Genomic DNA, 25,800 nt, shown 5'->3' on the forward strand with positions numbered 1-25,800 from the left:
ATGTCTCGTCGCCGTTCTGACGGTTCATCCGTCTCAAGCTACTCTTCAGGAAACTCTCGGTCGTCGTCGAGATCATCTTCGACTTCATCCTCCCGGTCAGGAAGCTCCAAGAAATCGAGGATTTCTCAGGTTTCTCATTCCAATATCAAAAGCGACCATTGGTCTGTGTCTTTTATGAAATGGACTACAGGTGCCCCTCTCGGCAAACCGCTTTCCCTTCGAAGGACCAAGGTCCGCGAAATTGAGGACGACTGGGGATATGATGATGGAGCCACAGTCTATAGCGATTCTTCGTACACTCAATATGCGTGGGTCACTCCAAAATGGGACGACAGCATTTCCGAGATTGCGTCTAGGTCAAGCAGCCGATCGGCCGGCCAGCTGAGGAGGGAACACCGGTCGCGAGGGCCACCCCGTTTTGCCCCTTCTCCGGCCATGCATCAACCACCTCCCTTGCACCATCCCCACCCATCACCGCCGCCGCCACCGCCGGCGTTCATGCCTCCACCTCCGATGTGTGATGATGACCAAGGCTACGACGACTACCCGCCAGAGCCCATGTTCCACCAGCATCCGCCACCTCCGCCTATGGGTGCTCCTGGTGACGGTGCCGGCTTCATCAATCTTGGGGCCAGCGGTGGCGGCGGCTCGCGGAAGTATGAGCCTTGGTGAGCCCTTCAGTATGCTTGGTACTACTTGTGTAAATGTACCACGCCATGCTGTTTCGAGTGGGTGTACTGTGATTTTTTGGCTCACAGGCGGGTTATCTGATTTTTCTCTTGCTCGGTTGGGTCTTTGGCGTCTAAACAAATCTGGACCTTCATCCCCTATTGGTACCCAGAACACAGAAGGGAAAAACAGAACCTTCAGGGAGGGATGTGGTTTAACCACCCATAATACCTATTTACAGTAACGCGATCATGAGAGTGTGAGCTATGGATGCTTTTGTATTATAATTCGGACAGACAGAATACCTGGCGTCTTCTCCGAGCGTCAACGGTCAAGGCCCTCAGTTCGAACGTCACCATTGAATGAAGAGTACTCTTATTTACTACAGCGATCATCGGACAATCAAACCCCGTGGCATAAGTCAACCATGCCAAGTATAACTCTTCGAATGGAGCTAGAAAATTCGTTGAGAATATGGGGGGGCTAGACTCATCTTGCTAGTCACATGAGACAGCTGTTAGCACTAAGAAGAAATATGTAAAGGCACGACTAGACAAGGTGTTGTTTGTCAACGCTTCCAATGATGCTATGACGACACGACGCAAAGCTTCCGCAATGTGGGTGCCTAGACGCCGAAAAAGGCCACAGCGGTCGAGAACCTGGATGAAGTCTCGCTCTGTGTCATTCGGCGAGGCCGCTGTAGCCAAGCTTAGGGCGTAGCTAAGCCTGATCTCCCATCTCCCTAGCCACACAATGGCCTCACCTGCATTGCATCCACTTACTAGACTTAACCTGGCAGCCTATGTCCAGGCACCCATACCCTCTGGTCCTGAACGCCTAAGAAACTCCAATGCTGACAGACCGCTTGCCTCGATGGTTCGCCATCCCCTCACCATTGTCCGGACCCAAACGTGATGTCGCGGCAGCTGACTTCCCTTCCATTCGGTGGTTTGGCGAACGTGCCGCCTCACTTTTATCAAAAACATTGCACGCCATTTCCTTCCCGTTCATATGCGGTCATCCTCACTGCTGCCGCTTCGAGATTGGATGCCATTCCTGGAGTGACTTACTACGTATTGAGTTGGTTGGACAAGTCCAGTTTTGACTTGTTCACTCCAGTCAGTCCCACCAAGATCCATCCGTTCCACCAGCCATGCTACTGATTCTCGCCCAAAACAGGCAGTCGTAGACCCTTGCTAAGCTGCCTTCTTCTTTCATGGGGCCTGCTGAGGCCATTTTAACACCTTTCCTAGTTCTGTAACTTTCAAGTGGTTCTTAGCGGCAATGAATGCGGACTAAGTCGCCATCTGTTATTTTGATAATCACCTTTTCTACTTGCATACACCGCAAATCGCTCCTCTAAGCCTTTACGCTGAGTGACTCAGCTAGTGCTACTATGCCTGGCGGCCTCATATGGATGGCGCTTCATGCAACACCATTGATTGATTCGAAGCCCTAGAATTCTGTTTGCCTCATTGGCTACCTAGCCCACGTAATAAGCACGCAGCACCTAGTGAGATGGCTGCCTCCGGTTTTTCTAATATATAACATTGCTAGTCCTGACCACCAAGTTGAGTTCCTGCCCATCACTCACCGCACCTGTTCGGTTGTTTCCATTCCACAAGAAGTTCTTAACCCTTGTTCCCAACGTCTGATACACAACATCTCGAAAAGCCCCAACACCTCATCCTCTGGGCAGGGCTGGTTTACCGTATTTGCGAACATCACAAAGAGCATGGAGACCTACCCCCACTCTACGGGTGCAGACCCCATGAATACTTCAGACCCCAGCGCCGTTAATGCGCCGCCGCAAATGGCTCTGCTGGACTTCTTCTTCCCAGGATTCAGTGTCTTTTCCACAGCCTTTCAGAAATACCTAGGCGTCGACCTCAACGTTTATATCCCGCTGGTAATTCTGTGTGGCGGGGCCACCTTTGCATGGCGATACTTCAGTGAATATGTCTGGGAGAAGATTGATACCCACCTCATGTCCACGGTTGAAGTTCGAACAGACGATGAAATATACGTAAGTCCAAATCCTGTGAATGAGGAGAAAGCTAGTGCCTGCTGTTGTGAAGGCGGGATCAAAGATCACTTGCTAAGTTCAGCTAGAATATCCTCATGTCTTGGGTCGCAGCACAACGCTTCGCCAAGAACTCTCGGCGGTTTGTTGTGAACACCAACTTGAACTCTCGATCATGGTTTCTTTGGCGCTGGGATGAGGATGACGACGAGAACAATGATTCCGAAGAGCCGTCAGCGGGACCTGGCCCAAAGAAAAAGCCGCTCGCCTACACTCCCAGTTTTGGTAGCCACACATTCTGGTATCGCGGGCACCTTCTTCTCTTCAAGCGCAGCCAGAATCAGCAGCAGGCGTCATACTTGGTGGTCAGCGAGCGCGAAGAAATCAGTGTTTCATGCTTCGGCCGCAACCCCTGGATCCTCAAGGAGTTGCTTCAGGAGGCACGCACGGAATACCTCAAGAAGGACTCTCAGAAGACTATGATCTATCGCGGTAGCACACGTGCCGGAACTACTGAGCCTTCCTGGCAGCGATGCATGGCGCGGACATCGCGACCTTTCTCGACCGTCATTCTCAACGAGAAGACTAAAAAGGAGCTCGTAGAAGATGTTGCCGACTATCTCTCGCCGGCAACCCGCAAATGGTATTCGAACCGTGGTATCCCTTGGAGGCGCGGCTACCTCTTGACCGGCCCTCCTGGAACTGGAAAATCTTCCTTGTCACTGGCACTAGCCGGCTTTTTCAAGATGAGAATTTACATCGTGAGCCTGAACTCCATCTCAGCTAACGAGGAGAATCTTGCCACTCTCTTTGCCGAGCTGCCTCGGCGATGCGTAGTTCTTCTTGAGGACATTGACACTGCCGGTCTCACACATACCAGGGAAGAGAACGATGTTACGGACAACGCGGACGCCAAAGAGGGAGCGGGCGACATGGTTCCAGGACAACTCACCCCTGGAAACAGCACGACATCAAATACTAGCAGGCTCTCACTATCTGGACTGTTGAACATTCTTGACGGCGTAGCCAGTCAAGAGGGCCGCGTGCTGATCATGACCACAAATCATGTCGAGAAGCTCGATAAGGCCCTCATACGACCCGGCCGAGTGGACCTCGTCGTCAAGTTCAGTCTCGCAGATGAAGAAATCGTTGGAGCTATCTTTCGGGCTATTTTTGCTCCTCTAGAGGGTGATGAGGATGAGATGGCAGAACGAAAACAGACGACCGAGGATGCGGAAGCCGATAAGGCATTCGCTGAACAGGAAGCCAAACGCAAGGCAGAGATCAGTGCGAGAGTTGACAAGTTGTCGAACGAGTTCGCTGCAAATATTCCGGCCCATGAGTTTAGCCCAGCCGAGATTCAGGGATTCCTGATGAAGCATAAGCGTAGCGCTGAGAACGCGGTGGCCGCAGCAGCAGAATGGGTTGTCGAGACGCGCAAAGAGAAAAAGGAGAAGGAGCTCAAAGCGGCTGAGGAGAAGCGACAGGCCGAGGCAAAGAAGAAGGAGAACGAGGAGAAGAAGCGGCAAGAGGAGGCGGAAGAGGAAAAGAAAAAGACTGAAAAGGATCGTAAGAAGCGGGAAAGCAGAGAGAAGCGGGAGAGCGAGAAAATCACCAAGAGGAGTAATGCTGCGTCGGGCGCTACTGATTCGGCCGACTCTGACTTCGATTCCGGCCCTGATTCCGGCTCTGAAGTGGAGGCTCCTGTCCATGTGAGCGTCGGGTCCGTAGTAGCAGAGAGCCATCAGTCGGAGGAACCAAAGCCGGTGGCTGACAGGGCCAAATCTCAAAGTGAGGGCGATAGCGTCAGCCGGAAGCGAGACTCGGGTTACGGTACCCCTGTGGAGGTATAATTCGCATGGAAGCCATAAGAGTAACTCTATTTGGTACACAAACGTGCATTGGCCGGCGTTTGGGGTGAATCTTTTGTTGGATGGGGATATCCGAAAGATGACTGCGGTACCATGTCAAAGCGTTTCTGTTGCTTTACGAGCCTCATTCCATGAGAGGTGATTTCACTTATTAGGTATGCGTATGTTGGCCAGCAGCTAGAAGGAATACAATATAGCCACGATAAATGGCTGACAGAACCCCTATTGGAGAGTTTACAAAAGACAGTGCATATCGTATGGCGTTCCTTTAAGAAGACTAGTCTACGTTAGTAAATCTAACCAATATCGTCATTGAGTGGTAAGGTTGAACAACTGATGTATATTGATGGGTCCTGTGCCAGTCCCAGGCTGCGTCTCAGTGGCGCGAGGCGGCGGATAGAAAAGCCTCAATGGCTTGCAGATGATGGCATTGTGTTTCTGGAAGCAAAACGAGGATGAACAGACTTTGTTTCGCGTCTTTGCGCAAGGAAGCCAGCTAATGTAGTGTGTCATCACCTTGCTTGCTCCGATTAATGGTAAGGGAAAAGCAGGAAAAAGTCCAAGATGCAGTTGCAACCGAGGTGCTACCCACAGAACACGAAAGCAGTGTTTCGGTACCATGTCTGTGCCAAGCGTGTGATCGTTGCGGCTGCAGGTGCTGCGCAGATATTCTTTCAAGATTCTCGAAGTGGGGGAAACTGGGAAACCGAAACATGCTCCAGGACTAAAGGACCGATGCGAGTCGAGTGCAGTATGAAGAGAGAAAATTTTCTTGAATCTCAAGTCTTGGTTACACTCGGTCGAAGGACCTCGGATTTCGAGAAGCAAACCTGGGTAGAAGTCCGGGACGGTATCGCAGCGGTGCATACTAGTCCGAGCATGGTGTCAGAAAGAGAGGGATGGAAAGTACCCGCCTATCTACCTAGTCATGTGCAAACCGAGGTACCTCCATCGCGAGGCAATGGAATTACGGTTTGCAGGCGGACCCTCATGAGTGGGCAACTCCGTGTGCCGTGTCCGCAATGCCACACCGCGTAGGGTAAAGAGGGGCCACCCAGCTCTCGGAGGGCCGACGCGGCGATTCGGGATCGAAACTGCAGGATATTTGAGATGGATAGGATGTCAAAGTCAGAGCGGTCCATAGAGGGGAACTGAAATGGGCGGGGTTGCAAGGGTACCATCGCCCCAAAGGTAGACTGAAATCACAGCTCTCTTACGTAGTAGGTACACAGGCCGAGGACAGGCATTGACGTAGGTCGGTACTCGTCCAGCTGGGCAGGGGGCGAGAGTCGACATGGTTTTTCAGTTGCTTGGTGTCGTTGGTGGCCCTGTGTCTCATCATCACTGTCTCCTGGAAAGGGTTATCAGCTACGCAGGGTAGCTGGCATAGATATGGTAACGAATGCTCAGCCACGATCGACATGCATACCAAGACCGATGAGCGTGTCGCGTGCCGCGTGGTGTAGGAATGCGCGAAGGGGATCGTGGAATTGGTTTTGGAGTTGGGCGCTGCGGTGGCTTGGTGGTTGATGGGTAGTTCTTTCCGCATCAGTTGTCGTTTCCTTGACCTTCTTTCCCTTGCATTTCGGCCTTGTAATCGTCTGTGCCTGTACGCATGCTTGGCTGTGGTGCGGTGCCATACAGAAAGTCATGTCGGCCTGCACCGCCGTTTGACATAACGCTATCCCAATGAGGTGAGTTGATAGATGCCAGAGAATGAAGCTAGTCTTCATTCCGATTAGGCTCTCAGCCACCTGATCTGAATGCACGCCGCAGGGGCATATGCAGCATCTTACAGTGACGGGATCAGGGTTGGGGGAGGAAGGAAAGGAAAGCCTTTCTTTCTCTTACACTAGCATACCGGGAGGATGGGGCTGGGGAAGATGGGGAGAAGAAGAAGAAGAAGAAGAAGAAGAAGAAGAAGAAGAAGTAGGATAATGATGATAACAATAGTAACAACAACGAACTAGAATAAAAACAACGAATTCCGCAAATGCAAAGTCGCACTGCATTCTTGCCGCAATGGGGGTGAGGTAAGAAGACAAAAGAAGAAACGCAAGCGGGGCGGAAGCCGGAAACACGATACTACCTAGTAGCCATCGTCCGAGGGGATGGGGGGGTGACAGTGGTCTGAGGGAGTTCGAAGCTGTGTTCTAAGTTACCTTTGGATAGTCCAGTTCACCTTTAGTAGCAGTGACATTTCAGATGCACAATGTTTGGCGGGCCCCGGCAAGTCATTTTCGTTGAGCACCATTCGTTGCTGATGGCCATGGTCGGGACTTGGTTGGTCCACTGCTGCTACCTGCTGCTCGTGGAGAGTGGTTTCGATACCAATGGCATGAACGAAACAGAAGCTTGGGGCTGCCAAGGGCAGATGCGGTGGCTCTGGTGCGCCTTCCCTGCGGGCTTCTTGCGGCCTTTTCTTGCCTTCTTTCCACTTGGAAGCTGGCCACAAGATCCAAGATGCGAGAACGGCCCGTCCAGTGGAGCCTCAATCCATACGAAGCATTACCCACCATGTACAAGCCCTGCCACGTTATCAAGTACCTCCTTCTTTGACTCTTTCAGTGCAGCGACCAGTTGTTTGACGGTTGAAGTACACCGTTACAAAGTGGGTTAGGCAAGGCAGGGAAAAACTCGGACGGCTAGGCTGCAGAACAAGAAGAGTCGCAGAGCACCACAAACAAGCCGGTTGTCTCAGTCCCCTTGCGCCTCGAGCCATTCTGCTTTTTCTCACGACAAAAAAGTTGCTTGCTTAATTTCAGCTTGACAAGGAATTGCTAAGCCTCAGACTCAATTACTCACCTTTCCAGCACCTCAATGAACAGAACATCCAAGCTGAAAAATTGTAATTTTTTTTTGGAAGGACTGACAACCCGTCCGTACCCATTTGAGCCACTGATTGATAAGGCGTCGTTTGCGCAGTTCGTCCCGCTTTAGTGCTACCAACCTACCACTAGCCCACAGGGTGTTTCGATAGCACACTCTCATGTTGAGCTTCGTAGGCGGGCAGGCGATGAGGGGAAACCCCATTTCTCAATCATTGAGGTACTGGGTACTTCCAGAAAGGCAACGTACGTCGATAAGATTTCCTCCCCACACCCACCCACTCACCCATACACCCCTTACATGTCATTTGCTGTCTCCCACCTAGCCTGTGCCGTAGTATATTCCACTGCACCGCAGCGCACCGCACCGCATCCGCATCCGCATCCGCACCGCATCTCCTCCATGACCAGAACACAGCCCATGGCATCATGTCCATGTTCGCACTTTACCTACCTTCTGCCGGCCATGTAGCCCATGAGCGGAATGGAGTTACTCGCCAAAACATTATCTTGACTGTCTGCCCTTTAGAGAACTAATCAATCTGCGCTCCAGGGCGAAAACTGTCTGTGCAAGATGCCTGCCTGCCAGTTAGGTAAGGGTAGCTAGGTGGGCAGGTAGACGATCCTCCTGGTCCGGTGCGCCGGACAGGGCACATTGTTACTAGTGCTGTTCTGCGCTCTGGAGTGCCAAGCAAAGTTGCGACATGACGGAAGACTTTACGTAGCAAGCAGGTGCCAGACTCAGGCCAAAACGATAGTAATCGTCCAGGGTCTGCCCTTGGGTTTCTGTGCCCCAAAGGTTAGGATACTTCGGGGCGGAGCAGGGTAAGGTATTATGAATGTCGAGAAACCTCCGGTAAAGCATCCGGATCGATAAGTGACTCCCTGGCAACACATCGCCATCTTAAATCTTTCTCGGAGACAAAGGAAAAAGAAGAGGAACATAGAGAAATGAAGTGAAGCGGAAAGAGAGAGAGAGAGAGAGAGAGAGAGAGAGAGAGAGAGAGAGAAAAGAACGCGTTGATACCACGGCAAGATCGCGGATAAGGAATATTCAAACTTGGGGAGGGGTAACCCGAAAGACTAAAAAAAAAACAAAAAACAAATTGTAGACCATGTATTCGAACCCTGGATGGGGCTGGGCCTTGGACTTAGTTTACTCTACTCTGCTTTGCGACCTCCTTCATGTGCTGTGCGCACACTCCCCTCTTCCCACAAGCCACTACCACTATCACGCCCACGCACCCTCATACACGCCCTCTGGTGCTAGTAATGGTCCCTGGTTTTCAGTCTGTCTTGCTCCATGTAACTCGACCTGTATTCGTGCCTCAATCACGTCCCCGTTCCATCTCATCCCACTTAGTGCTCCCCATTGAGGGATGGATACCTTACTCGGCGGGTTTTTGCGTGCTGTGGTGTGTTACTACGTCAGTGGAGACTAATATTAAAACACTCCCCTCCGTACCTTTGCCTCCCGCCGTTAGCTTCCCATCATCTGCAGAGCTGTGGGAAAAAATCAATAAAAAAAAAATCACAAACGCCCCTCGTCTCGACACGCTCCTCCGTCTCATCTGGGCACACCTTTTCTTCCTTAAACCTCGCCAGCTCTACCCAAAACTTCTTCTTCTTCTACTATTGCTTCTCCTTCTCTCGTCCTCGTCCGCTGCCGTCAAAAATTTGCGAACTTCTCCCGCCGTTGCGCAAACAAGCACGTCTTCTCCCTACCTACAGGTACATTGGGTCTCGTTGCCCCTCCCCCTCACACTCATGGTTGCCTATCCCAGCAATATGTGGTTGCTGGAGTGCAGAACCCTGGCTCGTTTCTCTGCACGTTGGATGCCTCTGTGACTGGTTTGCCTGTCTGTTGAAACGGCGGTGAAAGACCTTCGAGTTCAAAACTGAGAGCTTTGTCTAACTTTACCACCTTCCAGGTCTTTTTTCAAACCCCCTCAGTTTGTTCTTTTCGTTTCCAGTCTACACGAAATCGCAATTGAAAATGGCCTCCCGCCCTGAGAACATTGGCATCAAAGCCATTGAGATCTACTTCCCCAGCCAGGTATGTTAAGAACTCGCCACTATCTTCTGCCGCTCAAAAAAGAAAAAAAATCTCGAATGCGCTCGTCGCCGAAGTCGCAATCCCTACCCACCAATGATCACCCCGCTATCACCTACCCCTTCGCTTGTGAGCTGTCAGCCGCTTGGATGTTTTTTTGAGGCTATTTTTTGGATTAGGGAGAATTGTCACTGACACGTTGGTCGCCCACTACTTAGTACGTCGAGCAATCCGAGCTCGAGGCTTTCGATGGCGTCAGCGCCGGCAAGTACACTATCGGTCTTGGCCAGACCAAGATGGCCTTCTGCGACGATCGTGAGGGTGAGTTTACCTACCAATTTCGTGATTTTGCAGGCTCGTTTTAATGGGTTCAACAGACATCTACTCGTTCGCTCTGACCGTTACCTCCAACCTTCTCAAGAAATACAACATTGACCCCAACTCCATCGGTCGCCTCGAGGTCGGCACTGAGACCATTCTGGACAAGTCTAAGTCGGTCAAGACGGTGCTCATGCAGCTCTTCGGTGACAACACCAACATTGAGGGTGTCGACACCGTGAACGCCTGCTACGGAGGCACCAACGCTTTCTTCAACACCGTCAACTGGATTGAGTCCTCTGCCTGGGATGGCCGTGATGCCATTGTTGTCGCCGGTGACATTGCCCTCTACGCTAAGGGTAACGCCCGCCCCACTGGTGGTGCTGGTGCCGTTGCTATGCTTGTTGGCCCCAACGCCCCCGTCGTTCTGGAGCCTGGCCTGCGTGGAACTTACATGCAACACGCCTACGATTTCTACAAGCCCGACTTGACCAGCGAATACCCCTATGTCGACGGCCACTACTCTCTTAACTGCTACAGCAAGGCTCTGGACGCTGCCTACCGGGAGTACAACAAGCGTGAGGCCAAACTCTCTCAGGCTGCCAACGGCCATGCCAACGGCAATGGCGAGGCTGCCAAGGCTCCCAAGGCCTCCATAGACCGCTTCGACTACTTGGCTTTCCACGCACCGACCTGCAAGCTGGTCCAGAAGTCGTACGCTCGTCTTCTTTACCACGATTACCTCGCCGACGCCGACAGCCCGGCCTTTGCCGAGGTTGCTCCTGAACTGCGGGATATGGACTATGAGAAGTCCCTGACTGACAAGGTCGTCGAGAAGACTTTCATGGCCCTTACCAAGAAGAGATTCCAGGAGAGAGTGCACCCCGGCCTTCAAGTGGCCACTTTGTGCGGTAACATGTACTGCGGCAGCGTCTGGGGCGGCGTTGTCAGCTTGCTGTCCCATGTTGATGCCGCTACCCTCGCCGGAAAGCGCATCGGCGTCTTTAGCTACGGCTCTGGTCTGGCTGCCAGCTTCATGTCCTTCCGTATCAACGGAGATGTTTCTCCGCTCGCCAAGACCCTTGACATTCCCGCTAGACTAGAGGCTCGCCGCAAGGTGACCCCTGAGACTTATGACTCTGTAAGAAACATTTCTTCAAGCTTATGATAAAGACGTTTGGCTAACACTGATTTCAGATGTGCGATCTCCGTAAGCAGGCCCACCTTCAGAAGGGCTTCACTCCCAAGGGCGATGCTTCCACCATCACACCTGGTACTTACTACCTCGAGAACGTTGACGAGATGTTCAAGCGATTCTACAGTGTTAAGGCATAGAGTGCAACGTGGTTACGGAGAGATGCGCTTTTTATCTTGGAATTTTCGAATAGATAGAGGCGGATGCATAGATCTTGCGACATCACTAAAAGAGCATGGGCCAGCTTGAGGTAATTAATAAGTGGAAGAACAGAAGCACCACAGGATCCATGACAGCCAGGAACCTCGACTTGGGAATATGTCGTGTGGCTGGGTATTCCTCATAATGGTGTGTTGTATATACCGAGCCGGGTGAGCCCATTCGGGCATCCCCCATGATGAAGTTGAAGGAAGAGACATGAATGAATTGAAACGGCTTTCTTTTTTTTTTGCTTTCCAAATCTTGACACGATTGAGACTAATTAAACATGCTCCAAATTTTCTTGATAATGAACTCGCATTGGATAACGCGGCGCTTTGTATATCTATATGCCACAAGGCAATGCTCCTTTCTCTATGGTGGTTGGGCGCAAATAATGATGCTACAATACTAGTACATGTCACACGCATCATACTTCATGGGTGAGATCATATGCTCGACGGTTTCCAAATAACTTCCGAAAGCCATACCCTGTCGAAAGCTATCCCACGGTTTATTTATCGCCCTTGTACTTCCATTCGGCATGGCGGTGCAGGTGGTAGTCCTTGCTCTGAATGGCCTTCCAGATACCATAGAAACCGCCGATGGGCGGCTTCGACTTGATAACCTGACGCCAATTCTTGAGTTCCGCTTTGCGCGCGTCAACGTCAACCTTGACCTTATTGTACACGGTTGGCAGCGTTGTGGCGTCATACTTGGCGCGGAGCTCGTCGTACCACTTGCGGTCATACGCCTGCCAAAATTCATCCTCGGTGTAGTACGTGTGTGCATACAGCCACTTCATGCCACCAAGCTCCCGCAGCTTGTGTTCAAGCGCGCGGTTCTTGGCTACAAATTCGTCTGGATTCGAGGGGCCCCAACCCCACAGGCCGATGTTGAGCATCGGCTTGGGCACCGTCACGGTGCTGCTCCCGCTGCCGTCGGCCGCCTGCAACGTCTCAACTTCGCCCGTGTGTGGGTGGAAGGTGGGCGGTGCCCTCTCTTTCAAAGGGCACAGCCAAAGCGGCCAGATGTCAAAGTTCTCAGCTGTGTAGTCAACGAAGCGCTCGGCATTGTTGTAGGGAAGCCCCAGATCCTGGACAACGAAGCGAGCCGACTCGCCGCTGCCATGTAGAGCGCGGTAGAGCATGCGCGTGTGCAAAAAGTCGTCAAGGAACCAGCGTGTGAAGCGCGTGAAAGGGACAAATTTGAAGTAATCGAAGGCCGCGGCGCCGACCCAGAAACCCGCCCGGTCGTAGCGGAAGAGATACTCGGCCAATGGCACCCAGTCAACAACAGGGGCAACGCCATCAATGGAATCAGAGGAGACTCCAACTGTGCGGTCCTTGACATGGAGATAAAACCAGGGATCCCAAGCTCCGCTAAAGGTCTGCGGCTTGCTATCGGCAGGGATTTCGTCAGTCAATTCGCCAGTAATGATTACACCATGGTCCTTGGAGAAGAGGATGCCGTCAACGTAGTCGTTCTCCGGCTTCAGCGTCTCAGCCTGCACCGTTTCGATAGCCTCGGCGACGCTGTGAGTGCGACGATAAGTTGTTTTGACAAACTTCTTGGCCTCCATAAGTTGAAGCTCAATCATGGTGGTGACGCCCAGAGTGCCAACGGCTCCGGCGGCACCGCGGAAGAGATCAGCCTTCTCGTTGCGGTTGGCACGGACAACCTCGCCATTGGCCAATACCAGCTCAATTTCGTTGATGGTGTCGTCAAAGAAGCCATGTTTGAAGCTGGAGCTCTCGCCCGCGGTGCCAGCGTAACCTCCCCCAGCCGTGATACCCGGAAACTCCATTACGACAGGGGGAATCAGTCCATGGCGGAGTGTACTCTCGACGAGACGGTCCATAGGGACGTTAGGCTCGACCAGAGCGGTGCGTCGAGCTTTGTTGACCTCGAGGACATTGCCGAGAGCGCTGATATCGACGAAGCGATCCCGGCGAAAGGGGCGGGTGCTGTTGGTTGAGCCATGAAAGATGCGGTAGGGCTCCTTGCGGTCAAAGAAAGACCGCACGGCGGCAGCGATTTTGGAGACGGTCTTTTTGTGGCGCTCCATGGTTATCACATACACCTACGATGACGCGCGCTGGTGAGATTTTTCAAATACGTGCACCGTCACGTTTTAGGCGGTAGCTAGATCAAGGTGCTGACATGGGTGGTAAGCATGAATGGCTGGGGGCGGTAGTTTTTAGAGGAGTTCAGGGGGGTGGACGGCTAGCGAGCGTTGTACGGATACGCGGGCCAAGGGACATGCAGTGCCCCTGCATATCGGGGAATCTGCAGAAGGAAACTGGTACCAAGTATTTGTGCTGTACTAGTAACTACGAAAACTCAGTGATTGCTCATCCCACCTATTCTTCGCGATACGTAAGAGCCCAGTAGGGTAACATGTGTGCCCGCTTTTCGTATCGAGTTTAGTTTTCCCCCCTTATTCTTCTTCTTGTTTCTTGTCTTGCTAGTGAGCACCTCCAGAAGTATTCAGATAAGGACATCTAATAGAACGACCCCCAACAATGAGTGGCATGATGTTATTTGCTTCTCAAATCAGTTCTCCCATTCATTACTTCATCTTGTATGCGTAGACATGGTATAAGTGTATGTAAAACCAGAAGCCTCTTTTGTCTCAATGGCCCTTTCCCCCCATTCTACCCCTGCTCATTACCGTTATCGATTTACAATTTTGAAACTGCTTCCGGGGCGGAGTTCAAGCTGGTTTCCTTCTTTTGGAGAACTAGCCGCTGAATGTCTTCATCAGTCAGCGTGCTAAGAGACGCAAACTCGCGAGGAACATCCTCTTGTGTCTTGGCCTTGACGGTAACGGCCTTAGATGTGATTTTCTCCGGGTCGCTGATAATCGTCTTCATAAATCCAGTCCAACCTTCGAAACAACGCTTGGCACTGGGAATCTTTGACAAAATCAGCGCAAAGCAGTGTGGCATGCCCTCGTACTCTTCAAAAACAACGGGCACTCCGTCTTCTCGCAGCTTGCGAGCCATGTACCTGTCCTCATCTGCTAATAGTTCCCATCCGGTGCAAATGAATATCGGCGGCGAGCCAGTCCAGCTCCGGTTCATGACAAGGGTCACCAAAGGGTGCGCAATAAGATCGTCATCGACATAGATGCTAGTGCGAGGGGGTTTCGCCGGCCAGGCGTCACAGGGAGGCGGGCTAAAGTCGGCGTACAAGGAGGCTTTAGGTAGGTAGTCAAACTCCCAGTTTGATTCCCAACTCGGTGAGCTTTGTGTTATATCCAGCCACGGTGAATTAAGTGCAAACCCGCCTGGCAAAGGAATGTCACGCTCCCTGCCTAGCCAGCGAACTTTTCTATCTTGCCTGCGCAGTTCCAGCAGGAGCTGTAACAACGCGAGACTCAGGTTGCCACCCGCGCTGTAAGGCTGTTAGCGATGCCAAGGCGTATGGTGGAAGCCGTAATGCTTACCTATCTCCAGCAACGACTATGTGCTTTGGTTCAACCGGTTGGTGGTAGGCATCAGGGGGCGGGTAGAGTAACGTCAAATAAGATATTAGGGCATCCAAGAGTGCTGCAGGAAAAGGGTTTTGAGGAGCCAACCGGTAGCGAACAGAGTAAATACGGCCGCCCGTCAGCTTGGCTATTTTCTTAGTGGCTGGTCGATGAGTCGCCGGATCGCAGAGGTAGTAAGCTCCACCGTGGAAGTACAAGACTGTCAGAGGACTAGTAACTTCTTCTTGCAGTTCATCAAACTTCTCTTTCTCTCCAATTGCAGGCGGTTTTGACTCCGGTGTGGCATCAGCGCGGTAGCCAGTCCATTCAGCTTCTACCGACACAACATCTGGCAGTCTCAAATCTATCTCTGGCGTATCTGGTGCCCTCAGTGATTGAATGGCTTCGACCAGCGCATCACGAACGTCGGCTTCCGGAGGAACCGGGCTAGCGTAAGTAGCTACCCACATCCTGCCTTTAACACCATTGTCTCGGTTGGCAAGCTTCTGGGAGGATGTGATGGAGCGCGGCTTCGTGCTTTGGAGATATGAGCGAAGGACGGCAACGATAAGCTCACTCCGCAAATCGAGGTATTTGGCGGGCTTGGACAGCTGTAGGACATGAAGCAAAGCCACCCGTGTTATCAAGGGAACCTTGGGTAATAGAGAGAGCAGTAACTTGAACTGCTGAGGATCCATGTTGAGAGGATTGTGCAAACCGAAGGGAGTAGATGAAGAAGTATTGCCAGCGGTAAGAGAGGACATTGTGGAACGAGACAGCAGGGGCAGAGAGTGCCTAGTTATATTGTAAAAGGAGAGGCAAGTAGGTCAGTGAAGTTGAACCAAGCCGCGTGCTATGCCTAACGTGGTTGAAACACTTCAATAATACACTACCCCGGTAAGAAAGCTGGAACCTGCCGAAGAGAGGGATCAACGGTCGAGGGCGTGGGTTAACGCAAAGTTCAGATGAGAGGAAAGTGGCTGCGGTCCCCGGACAACAGGGCCAACCGATCGTCGCCCTTGAGGTAGGGGTATCGAAGAGTAAGGTATTGATGCGGAGGAAGCAACCAAGCGATGGCAAGCTAGCAGCCTGGCATGAGGGTGGAAAGGCTAGCCGTCAACTGTGTGGAAGCGTGGTTGCGGAGTGGACGAACTATATGAATGGAGAAGAGGGACTGCAATGCTAGCGGGTACAGCCCTGCAAAACAACGCTATGAGATATAAATGAAAATTGAGACTGATTTGCGAGTTGTTGGCGCAAGGGCTGGGGGCAATAAACATGGTGAGGATGAGACAGAACATGGAATTGCCTCTCAGTAAGGAACCTCGGTTGATGGGGGTTGCAAATAAAATTGACCAATCGCTGTAGCTGCTAACAGTAGTATGCAGTAGTACCCATCGCTAGGAGTTTGCTTGTGTGTTAGACCCTTGCATCATGTGCTGAAGGTTGTTGGCGTCTGGAATGCGGAACCAGATTAGGGATAACCTCATGATCTATCATCATTCTGCCACAGGTGGAGTGTTAAGAATTTCGAAAATGCGGGGGGCCTGAGTGGCGAGCACCGAACAAGGAACAGCGCTGAGATGTGGGCGGGCTAGAGGAGCACAATTGCAGTATTCGTATAGAGACGGCAATAAATGGGCAGAGAGAAACAAAAAGTCCAAGGTATTCTCTGTGCATGACTTATGTCTTTGGAGTCAAGCACCGTGCGTCAGCGGGAATCATGATTGAGATGGCAGACGCAACGCGGGGGTCAGCCTTGCAAGTGTGATCTCTTTCTGCGACCAGATGAAAAAAAACAGGCCATTGGTCTTCATCGGGGCGGCGCTCCATAGTGTTCGGGACAGGACCGCAACATCGGTCGAAACAGAAAATAGTTGCGGACGTAGACTCGGACGTGGACTGGGGGGCCACCTAACAACTGATGCTAGCTTGTTTGGATAGCTGATGTTGGTGTTAAACGAACAAATCATCATTACTTGCGTTTGAAGAAGTGGAAACGGAAACCAGCGGGCGAGGGCCACCGAACCTAGTTTGACCTCAGCAACAGAGGGCATGTCAGCGTTTGGGATGAGAGATGCTGCTGGCCTGAGAAGGACTCGGCAATGAAAGGAATAGTTCATGTCCACACTGCGAAGAACTTTTAGTTTGCAAGGATTACTGTCCTGGCCAGAAATCAGATGTTGAATAATTCCACTTGTGTTTGTTTACCGTCTCAGCGGTGTGAACTCCAGCACGTTCATTCAACCCAAAACCAAACAGCCTTAGCAATCAAGTGCGATCTGCGCTCGTTGCCGAATCAAGGGCAACAAACGAAAATGCATCCTTGACCCGCTTTGCAAGAAGAAGCGCGCCCGATGCTACGGTTCCGATACTGGGACCGGCTTCCGCACCTGCAGCTTTCATCGGGCGACACCACCCCATTTCAGTTCGAATTGCGAGATCGTCAGATATTGTCACATACTGGGCTGAGCTATTTATGGAGTTGCCAAACTCTTCATCATCCAACCCCTCGTGCACTGGTCATTGCGCCTAGCCGCAAATTCAGATAGCATGAGTAACACAGTTCCACGTGTGCTGCACACTCTCCGGACATGGACGAGGATTGCATATTGTGCCTACACTCCTGCAATCTGCCAGGGATCCTTATGGAACAATAGATTCGTGTCACCAGTCAAAACAGTTGATAACATCAACCAAGTCTACTTAACCCTTCTTCGCGAAATTCTCCTGGGCAGCCCTAACATCTTACGGGCTACACTCAATGTCATTTGGCTTGTATGAAACACGTCAACCGCGAGACTGCCGATTGGCGGATAACATGCTTCCTGCTTACTACAGTAGTAGGCTTCCAGATGGCTCACATACGCAACACATGGTGCTAGGTGCATCTGGCAAGCGCGCCTCTTGTATGGTCACCGATTTGATGAGGTGTCTTCCCATGAATATACCTGCCCATGCAGGCACATAAATACACCGTCCGTTCTACTCCGGTAATAGATTGAAGGTCGTTTAAAATACACGAGTACAAGAGAACATCTTAACCCTACCCATTCTTATTAAGAACTCGTAGCTTCCTGCTGCGAGCTTCCTTCAGCTCCTGAACCATTTGCCGATGCGGCCGAGTCCTTGTTCGCCATGGCCATCTGCCATGCTGGGATCGATGCCTTTGCGCCTGGCTTGCCGCTGAATGGCGATGTCCTGTTGAAGCTTGGCGTTCCCGTCGTCTTCGGGGTTTCAGCGTTGTTTGCAGCTTCGTTATCTGCGCCTTGGCTGTCGTTCCCCACGGCACCTGGACGACTTATCCCAGTTGTCGCAGGCGCTGCAGTTGCTCCATTGCGTAGACCGTTTGCACCTGCCGACGCCGAGCTCGCATTCATCCGCTGCGTGATCAATGTTTTCAAGCTCGTGAGCTCTGTGTTGACCTCCTTAAGCCTTGTATCGGTCGCTTCTTTCTGGGTCTCCATGGCCTTGGGAATTGAATCCTTAAGGATCTGTACGTCGTCCTTAATGCGCTGTGCCTCTGTTTCCCTTCGTGAGTTCGCCGACCGGAGTTCCTTCATCACAGACTCTAATTCTTCAAGAGCCTTGTCTAGCGTCTCCGTCCGCTTCTGTTCCGCTTCCTTAAGGGCCTCGGTATCTTTAGCGAGCTGTTCGACCAGCCCGAAGGCTTTGTCGAATTGCTCCTCGATGGATTTTTTGTCCTGTTCAAGTTTCTCGGGGGTTGGTGGCGCGATCATGGGATACACATAACGCTGCATTCATCAGTCGAATGCTCTAGAGTGAAATACTGCAGAACCCATACCTTTGCCAAAGCATAGGCACCATAGCCAACGCCGCCGACAACAGTCGCCATGATAAACCAATCTCTCCAGTCTCTCTTAGGGGGCGGCGGCGGAGGTTGCCATGCTGCATATTGAGGAGGGTATGATGGTTGATAGTACTGTTGCTGCTGGCTGACGGGCATCGAAACTGAAGCACTAGCTGTGGGGGGGTGCACGCCAACTCTTGCGAGAGCAGCATCAATCTCTTCCTGCGTGAGGTTCTTGGTTCGAAGGAAGGCTACACGGTTTTCGACCGAAGAGGTCGCAACACTGGGATCCTGGAGGACTATGGACTGATTAGTTTAATATTGTCGGTTCGTTGATTCATCAGGTACTGACACTGCGTCTATATCTTGTCAGTAAGTGAACGTTGAGTTGGAGGACAAGGCTTGTCATCATACCGCCGAGGCGACTATATCCTCACGAATCGCCATCTCTTGAATTGTCACCTCACCAGCCCCGACGCATTCTCTTCACTCAAGGACTATGTTGCGACGAAAGGCAATAAAGATGCACAAGACATGTGCTGCAGAAAGTTGTCTTTGGGTGGTTCGCCTCGAGACAGGCACGTAATAAAAGATGGCCGGTCTGAACCGAGGCTTCGGTGCAACCCAGCGGCTGGGGAACCGGTTTACCTGGGGAGAGGTCCCCGCGCGGCAGTTTCCACAATGTACTTGTTAAATTCATTAATGTATCTAAGCACCATAATGAGATGCCGAATGACTCCGAATGCCCCGCTTTATCCATCAGCACGTGTCGGGCAGCATTTCTAGTGTGGCTCCGGCGTCCGTTGTTTAAGAGGGCATGCGCCTGACCAATGAGGGATTAGAAATCTGGTTTGTTTACTTCCGCCAGAGCAACAACGTCAAGATTTCGCACAAGGTCCGCCATCCAACCTGCACCTATACACCTTGCAAAACGCGCGCATCGAGGAGCGAGGGTGCCGCGCAAGATTTTGATCTATTACACAGACCCGAAGCAACTACTCGAATATCGTGAGTACTTTCGCAAGCCGTTCAGCTGCCTCGACCCCTCAATCCGAACTACTGCGCAGCCTCCCAACATGTCGCAAGACACTGGTCTGTGGAGTGTGCGCCGACCAAGGGAGGTCAGTCTCTAATGGCGATGAGCCTGTCGCAACGCCTTTTCCCTTAATAATCGCTCTACTGACATGTTGCGCAGACCTTAGGAGGTATCAACTACAACTCTGGCTTACCCCAGCCCGCATCCGCAATGAAACGGTCCAACTCCAACGCAGGCGCACCGTACTCGAACAGCCATGCTCGGTCTATGTCCGGGTCCAGACACTCTCTGGCTTTGTCACGGCCGAGCCAGCCCATGTTCCAGCGTTCCTCTTCTGGAACCAACTTGGCGGAGATGGGTCTTTCTTCCGTGAAGCGGACTTCTATGCGGGACAAATCCTTCGCGCCAACGCCTGCCCCGGGTCGCACATCTACTGATGCCGACAGAAGAAGCAGCGTGTATCGTGCGCGACCTTCAACAAATGGGCCCATGAGTCACCAGTCTTTCTTTCAGCAGGCACCTCAGCCCGCGGGCGTACCGCGAGACCCGCGCCCCTTAAAGGACAGGTCCTACCAGGCCAGGATTGGGCAAGAACTACTCGATTACCTTGCGCAAAACAACTTCGAGATGCAGATGAAGCATGTTCTCTCGCAAAATATCATCAAATCCCCAACGCAAAAGGACTTCAACTTCATGTTCCAGTGGCTGTACCGGCGCATTGACCCTAGCCACAAATTTCAAAAGAACATAGACCAGGAGGTGCCACCAATCTTGAAGCAACTCCGTTATCCATATGAACGAAGCATTACAAAGAGTCAAATCGCTGCTGTTGGTGGACAAAACTGGAGCACATTCCTGGGTTTGCTGCATTGGATGATGCAGCTCGCGCAGATGTTGGACGGTTATGCCTGCAATCGCTACGATGACGCTTGCCTCGAAAGTGGTATTGATGTTACTGGTGATCACATAATCTTCGATTTCCTCAGCAAGGCATATAGGGATTGGCTTTCTATGGATGAAGATGCGGACGACGAAGATGCCAACCGAGTCCTGGCTCCACATGTTCAACAGATGGCGCAGGCCTTCGAACAAGCAAACTCCAAATACAACTCTGAGCTTGAGATGCTTGAGGCGGAAAACAGCCGGCTTTTGAGAGAGATCGAGGATCTTGAAAAGTCCACACCGGATCCAGCAGTTCTTGACAACCACTTTAGGATCATGGAAGAAGATAAGGTCAAGTTCGAAGAATATAATGCTCTTGCTTTGCAGCGGTCTGATAAATACGAAAACCGAATACAGGTCTTGCAAGAGGAGCTGGACAAGCTCATGCAAGAACTCAAGGAAGTTGAGGATGAGCGAAGAGGACTACAGAAGGCTGTGGACGATTTGGGCATCAGTATGCAGGACATTGACCGGATGACGGCTGAACGAGAACGCCTTCAGAAAGGCATCGAAACAGCAGTTCAGCGATTGGAAGAAATCAAGAAAAAGGTCGCAGAAAAAGATCTGGAGGCGAGTAGAAAACTAGAAGAACTCGAACGGATGGTCGACAAGTACAACACTCTGGCCTATCAAATTGGTTTAATACCTGCAACAGCTGTCAATGCCAAAGGAAAAGACTACGAGCTTCAAGTTACAGTCAACGATGGTCCAGATTTTAGCTCATCACAGCTAAAAGGCTCCGGCGGAGCTTCCTCATCGGACAGACTGCTCGCGGATCCTGTCACCGGATATCAGCCCGCGCACATTCTCAACCTAGATCTACGAGGACAAGTGAAGAACAGCTTCCTCACACTGAGAAAGGAGATCTCCGAAAGGAGAAGCGTCGCTATGGACATGATGATGAAGGATCATGATTTGCTCGACGGCATCAAGGAAGCCATTGAGGACAAGCGTAGCGAAGTTGAAGCCCTCGAACATCGCGTTCGTGCTGCTGAAGAGGAGTATGAGAAGACCAAAGAGGTAGGTTTTACTGGCAGTTTGGATGGAAGTCCATGACTGATCACACATATCAGGTCACGACAGCACAGAAAATGGCATCCGACGCCCAGATTGAAAAAATGGAAAAGGAGCTCGCCAAAATGCGAGCGACTCTGTCCGAGTCGGTGCAGCTCATGGAGCAGCGTGAGATGAACACCAGTATCGAGTGAGTCATAAAATTCAAGGCTTGGTGCAGAACTGACAAGAATTTGCAGGTATGAACAGCTTGTCCTCCGTGCCAATTCCTTGAGGGAGGAACTTCACACAGAGATTGATCGGATGCTTAACGACGTCATCAAATTCAAGATTCACGTCCAGAAGAACCTGGATGAATACGAGAATTTTGTAACAGATGAGTTAGAGAAGGAGTTGGGAAGTGATGAGGCTAAGGACGATACCCGGGGTCTGGATATGTGATCTTCTTTTCGGGTTCTTGGGCGGCTTGGTGGATGTCCTTTGGATGGGTGGATTCCCTGTCGATTTGCTGAGCGTTCGGGCGCGTCTTCGACCCAGGTCTTGTTTTGGTTCATGCCTCTCAGATACCACGATGACGGATAATGACAGTTACAGGTGGCTAGCGCAGTCATGTATGAAATTGATTTCTGTTTTCCTATCGCAGTTTCGAAGCTGTTTTTAGATGCGCTGAACACCTGACGTGGATGGGGATGGGGTAAAGAGATGCTTAAAGAAACTTTTGCAACCATAGAGTTGCTTGAATCCCTGGTTCTGATGGGGCTGTATACAATCTCTTTATGGCCATGGCAGGTGTTCGGAGATGGCATGGCAACTATTGATTAAGCGGCTTGCGGGCCGCCGTTGGAAGTGAGGTGCGAGACTAAATAGTTGAAACTAGGACACGGCGCGGAACAGAGGCTGAAAAAGAATAACAACCATGATGACAACGACAAAATCAACCTCCTTGTCCATAGCTGGTAAACGTCCTCTCGGTATGCAACTGCTTGACCGAAAGTTACAAACATGGGAGAAGGGATTCTTCGAAGCAGACTTATGGGACATAGAATTCATTGTCCAAGATCGTCTTCTTCCCCCAAATGCCTCAAACATGGTCAAAAATTGGCTTCAAGATTGTCGTGATGTGGCACACTTAGCTAGGCTGGACCCATCGACATCTAGGTTGCAAGCCGACATCGTACAAGATTGCGAGGCTGAGCTGCACTGTTTTCAAAATAAGTTGAGCTTCAAAACGAATAGATTCACGCTGATCCCACACAAACTCGCCATATTAAAGGAGCGGACGAAAGAGCCAGGAGGAGGAGGCATTGGAGCAACTCATTCTGACAAACCCAAAGAGCTGATTACCGGTTCCAACGCAGAATCGAAAGGTATCGCAATTTCGAAACGCCTGAGCCTTGAGCTGGTCCAGAGAATGACGAGAATACCGGAAGAAATAGAAGAGAATACCATTTCGAATCCAGATGACGATGGGTTCGATATATCGCGACAAAAATCGCAGCATGGTAGTGATTTGGTTCAACGGGAAGCTGGCCAGGAGATACGGCGGTTGCAGTTGGCAATGAGGTACAAATGGCCAGTAAACTTGCGCAGGGCTAAAGTACAGTTTTTACGGGCTATGGAAAGACAGGAATGGGAGCGTGATGAGGTTGAGCTGGTTTGGACACAGCTGCACCTCTAAGAGGTATACCAGGTAAACCCCGTATTAGCAAGGGCTATTGACTGTGTATATTTTAGAACGCTTCAGACACCATCCACCATGAGGTTGTGGCCCATGTGTTGCTAGTACGGGCCCGACACTCTTGGCCAGATACTTAGGGGAGGTGGATGACTGGCAAGCCATGTGGTTGATCAGATACTCATGTTTACACTCCCATCAATTATCAACGCAGGTCATTTGACAAGAATCACTACTCTCTCTCCTTTTTTTTTTTTTTTTTTTTTCCTTTTTGGCTTACACACCAAATGAGGTTAGTGTCCACTGAAACAACATTTATCGGGTGGATCATTTTCCCGTGTGTACGTGGTCTGGACCTTGGCATGTGCGTGGGCTTGTGCATCAACAAACTGCTTCCGAAGGCATTCGGCATCGGTCTAAATGTTATTTCCCGATACGGGGCCGGGTTTAACACTGGCAGGAGGCTAGGATCTCCCGACTGGTCCGTAAAGTCCTATGTCCGGCATCTCCACCATGAACTTGGGTGCTTGAATTGTGCCGCACTAGAGATGGTGACGCGCATACTGGCAGCCATAGGAGTTGAGGCAAGAACATGTAATTTAGAACTTTGTGCATCGGTGTCTGTCGGGCATTAACGCACCGCAGCTGATTGATTTCCAGCCACAACGGTTATTGGCCTTGCAGCCGATCGGGCGTCTTTCTTATCTCCAGCAGCAATGATGACAGCAGGTAGGGCCGGTTGCGCCGACGGCTTGGATGGCGAACCTGACCGGTTGATATGGCTGTTTTTAAGGGTTCTCTCATTCTTAATTCAATATCCGAGTCTACTCCTAGAAACCTACTACTACTTGCTCCGGTTCTGTCTTAGACCCTGCCTTGAGTACATGTGATTGCCAACGACATCTCTAGTGCTAGTGTAAGAATAGACGGGGGGTTCAGGTCCACATCAGCTCTTGTCTCGTCCCACATTCCCCACCATTGGGTGCATGGTAGCTACGGTATGCATCTTTAACCCAGGTGCCACGCGGGCGGCTGTGTCGCCTGTTAGTCCGTACGCCTCCGGCTGCTCAGTATTTTCTCTTGGCACAGTACTTCTTTCAAAGGAACTCAACTCTATATATGCTTACGGCCCATCCCTTAAATCACTACCCAGGGCTCGTGAAAAACCATGTCCACACTACGGCACTTCCTCCGTTCTTTCTTCCAGCAGCCGGCCATACATCCCGGTGCTAGAAAATCTTCCACAACCTTAGCTTCGGTCCTCGCAATATCAATGGCTTCGTATTCGACCACCGTCACGAAAATTCCCGACTTAGGCCCCTCGCCCGATGATGCTTCCGCAAAGCCCCATCACGTTAAGAAGAACGGCGTGACCGTCGGCTTCAAGAACATACATCCCTCTTATGCAGATGGCGTAGGCCCTCTAAAGATCATCAAGCATGTTGTCTGGTACGTCCCGCATCTCTTCCTTCGACCCAGCACCGTCTGTCCTTGGATCATCCTACTAACGCCATTGCGATCCAGGCCAAGCCTGACAGGCAAATTGCCATCTCCGGACGTGACGCCCCCGACCGTCTCTGTAGTCAAGCCTGATTTCCTGCCTACCCGTACAGCATCCAGCAACCTCCGTGCAACCTGGCTTGGTCATGCGTGCTACTACGTCGAGTTTCCCTCTGGCTTGCGCGTGCTCTTTGACCCAGTCTTTGAGGACCGCTGCTCGCCTTTTTCCTTCATGGGTCCGAAGCGGTATACTCCCAAGCCCTGCGACCTCGCCGACATCCCCTTTGTGGACGCCGTCCTTATTAGTCACAGCCATTACGATCACCTTTCTCACGAGTCTGTCCTCACGATTCAGAAGCACAATCCTAATGCCCATTTCTTCGTCGGCATGGGTTTGGAGTCATGGTTTAAGAATGCGGGCCTGAAAAACGTTACAGAACTGGATTGGTGGGAGGATGCCGAGCTGACACTGGCAATAAACAAAGGCACTGCAGAAGAACCCGAGACTATTGCCGCCCAGGTGTCGTGCCTCCCATGCCAACATACATCCGCCCGCACACCATTCGATAAAGATGTGACTCTTTGGGCTTCGTGGGGCGTCAAGTCAGGAGGCAAATCGGTTTGGTTCGGAGGCGATACTGGATACCGTGCGGTTCCATACGTCCCTCCAAACGTCGACGACTATGGTCCTGAATTTGCATCCCTGCCAATTTGTCCCCAGTTCAAGCAGATTGGCGAGCTTAGAGGACCCTTTGATCTTGGTCTCATTCCGATCGGTGCATACTACCCCCGAGTGGCTTTTTCGCCGATGCATGCCAACCCTTTTGACTCGGTTGAGATCTTCCAGGACACCAAATGCGAACGCGCAATGGGCATTCACTGGGGGACATGGGCACTGACCATGGAAGAAGTATTAGAGCCCCCTAAACTCCTTCAGCTGGCTATGAAGCGGAAGGGTCTCCCAGAGACTGGTGTATTTGACGTTTGTGACATCGGCGAAAGTAGAGAGTTCAAATGATACACTCCTGGACAGACTATCAGTATTTTTATGTGTTGTATCGTGTTAGAAAGGGGGCGGTGGGCGTCTGAGGAGCAATCTTGGTTTCAATCATTACAGGCTCAGATTGTTTTATGATACCATGACGGTCGACAGACATGGACCAGTACTAAGCGAAAGTTGATTTGATTTAGG

At 51.3% G+C, this 25,800-nt stretch overlaps 8 protein-coding genes across 8 annotated transcripts; 5 read left to right on the forward strand and 3 right to left on the reverse strand.

Moving 5' to 3' along the window:
- On the forward strand, positions 1-672 carry CTRU02_211029 (uncharacterized protein; the record flags this gene model as incomplete). The annotated part of the gene is made up of 1 exon (XM_070205567.1): positions 1-672. One exon carries the CDS (start codon positions 1-3, stop codon positions 670-672), a length of 672 nt encoding a protein of 223 aa, XP_070060810.1.
- A 1,732-nt stretch (positions 673-2,404) lies between these two features.
- Positions 2,405-4,545, forward strand: CTRU02_211030 (mitochondrial chaperone BCS1; the record flags this gene model as incomplete). The annotated part of the gene is made up of 2 exons (XM_036720055.2): positions 2,405-2,695; positions 2,782-4,545. 2 exons carry the CDS (start codon positions 2,405-2,407, stop codon positions 4,543-4,545), a joined length of 2,055 nt encoding a protein of 684 aa, XP_036587798.2.
- A 4,842-nt stretch (positions 4,546-9,387) lies between these two features.
- CTRU02_211031 (hydroxymethylglutaryl- synthase) lies at positions 9,388-11,097 on the forward strand (the record flags this gene model as incomplete). Its single annotated transcript, XM_036720056.2, has 4 exons — positions 9,388-9,447; positions 9,663-9,765; positions 9,822-10,903; positions 10,960-11,097. The coding sequence occupies 4 exons, from the start codon at positions 9,388-9,390 to the stop codon at positions 11,095-11,097; spliced, it is 1,383 nt and encodes a 460-aa protein (XP_036587799.2).
- Positions 11,098-11,669: 572 nt separating this feature from the next.
- Positions 11,670-13,223, reverse strand: CTRU02_211032 (FAD binding domain-containing protein; the record flags this gene model as incomplete). Its single annotated transcript, XM_036720057.1, has 1 exon — positions 11,670-13,223. The coding sequence occupies one exon, from the start codon at positions 13,221-13,223 to the stop codon at positions 11,670-11,672; it is 1,554 nt and encodes a 517-aa protein (XP_036587800.1).
- A 616-nt stretch (positions 13,224-13,839) lies between these two features.
- On the reverse strand, positions 13,840-15,394 carry CTRU02_211033 (lipase esterase; the record flags this gene model as incomplete). Its single annotated transcript, XM_036720058.1, has 2 exons — positions 13,840-14,554; positions 14,607-15,394. The coding sequence occupies 2 exons, from the start codon at positions 15,392-15,394 to the stop codon at positions 13,840-13,842; spliced, it is 1,503 nt and encodes a 500-aa protein (XP_036587801.1).
- Positions 15,395-17,689: 2,295 nt separating this feature from the next.
- CTRU02_211034 (peroxisomal membrane anchor protein) lies at positions 17,690-18,888 on the reverse strand (the record flags this gene model as incomplete). Its single annotated transcript, XM_036720059.2, has 4 exons — positions 17,690-18,385; positions 18,436-18,740; positions 18,794-18,800; positions 18,856-18,888. 4 exons carry the CDS (start codon positions 18,886-18,888, stop codon positions 17,690-17,692), a joined length of 1,041 nt encoding a protein of 346 aa, XP_036587802.2.
- Positions 18,889-19,517: 629 nt separating this feature from the next.
- Positions 19,518-21,874, forward strand: CTRU02_211035 (hec ndc80p family protein; the record flags this gene model as incomplete). The annotated part of the gene is made up of 4 exons (XM_036720060.1): positions 19,518-19,562; positions 19,637-21,439; positions 21,493-21,623; positions 21,673-21,874. 4 exons carry the CDS (start codon positions 19,518-19,520, stop codon positions 21,872-21,874), a joined length of 2,181 nt encoding a protein of 726 aa, XP_036587803.1.
- A 2,402-nt stretch (positions 21,875-24,276) lies between these two features.
- Positions 24,277-25,626, forward strand: CTRU02_211036 (nape-hydrolyzing phospholipase d; the record flags this gene model as incomplete). Its single annotated transcript, XM_036720061.1, has 2 exons — positions 24,277-24,557; positions 24,633-25,626. The coding sequence occupies 2 exons, from the start codon at positions 24,277-24,279 to the stop codon at positions 25,624-25,626; spliced, it is 1,275 nt and encodes a 424-aa protein (XP_036587804.1).
- Positions 25,627-25,800: the final 174 nt, after the last annotated feature.

Source organism: Colletotrichum truncatum (genome assembly GCF_014235925.2).
Source record: "Colletotrichum truncatum strain CMES1059 chromosome Unknown Contig_0007, whole genome shotgun sequence".
Classification (NCBI taxonomy): domain Eukaryota; kingdom Fungi; phylum Ascomycota; class Sordariomycetes; order Glomerellales; family Glomerellaceae; genus Colletotrichum; species Colletotrichum truncatum.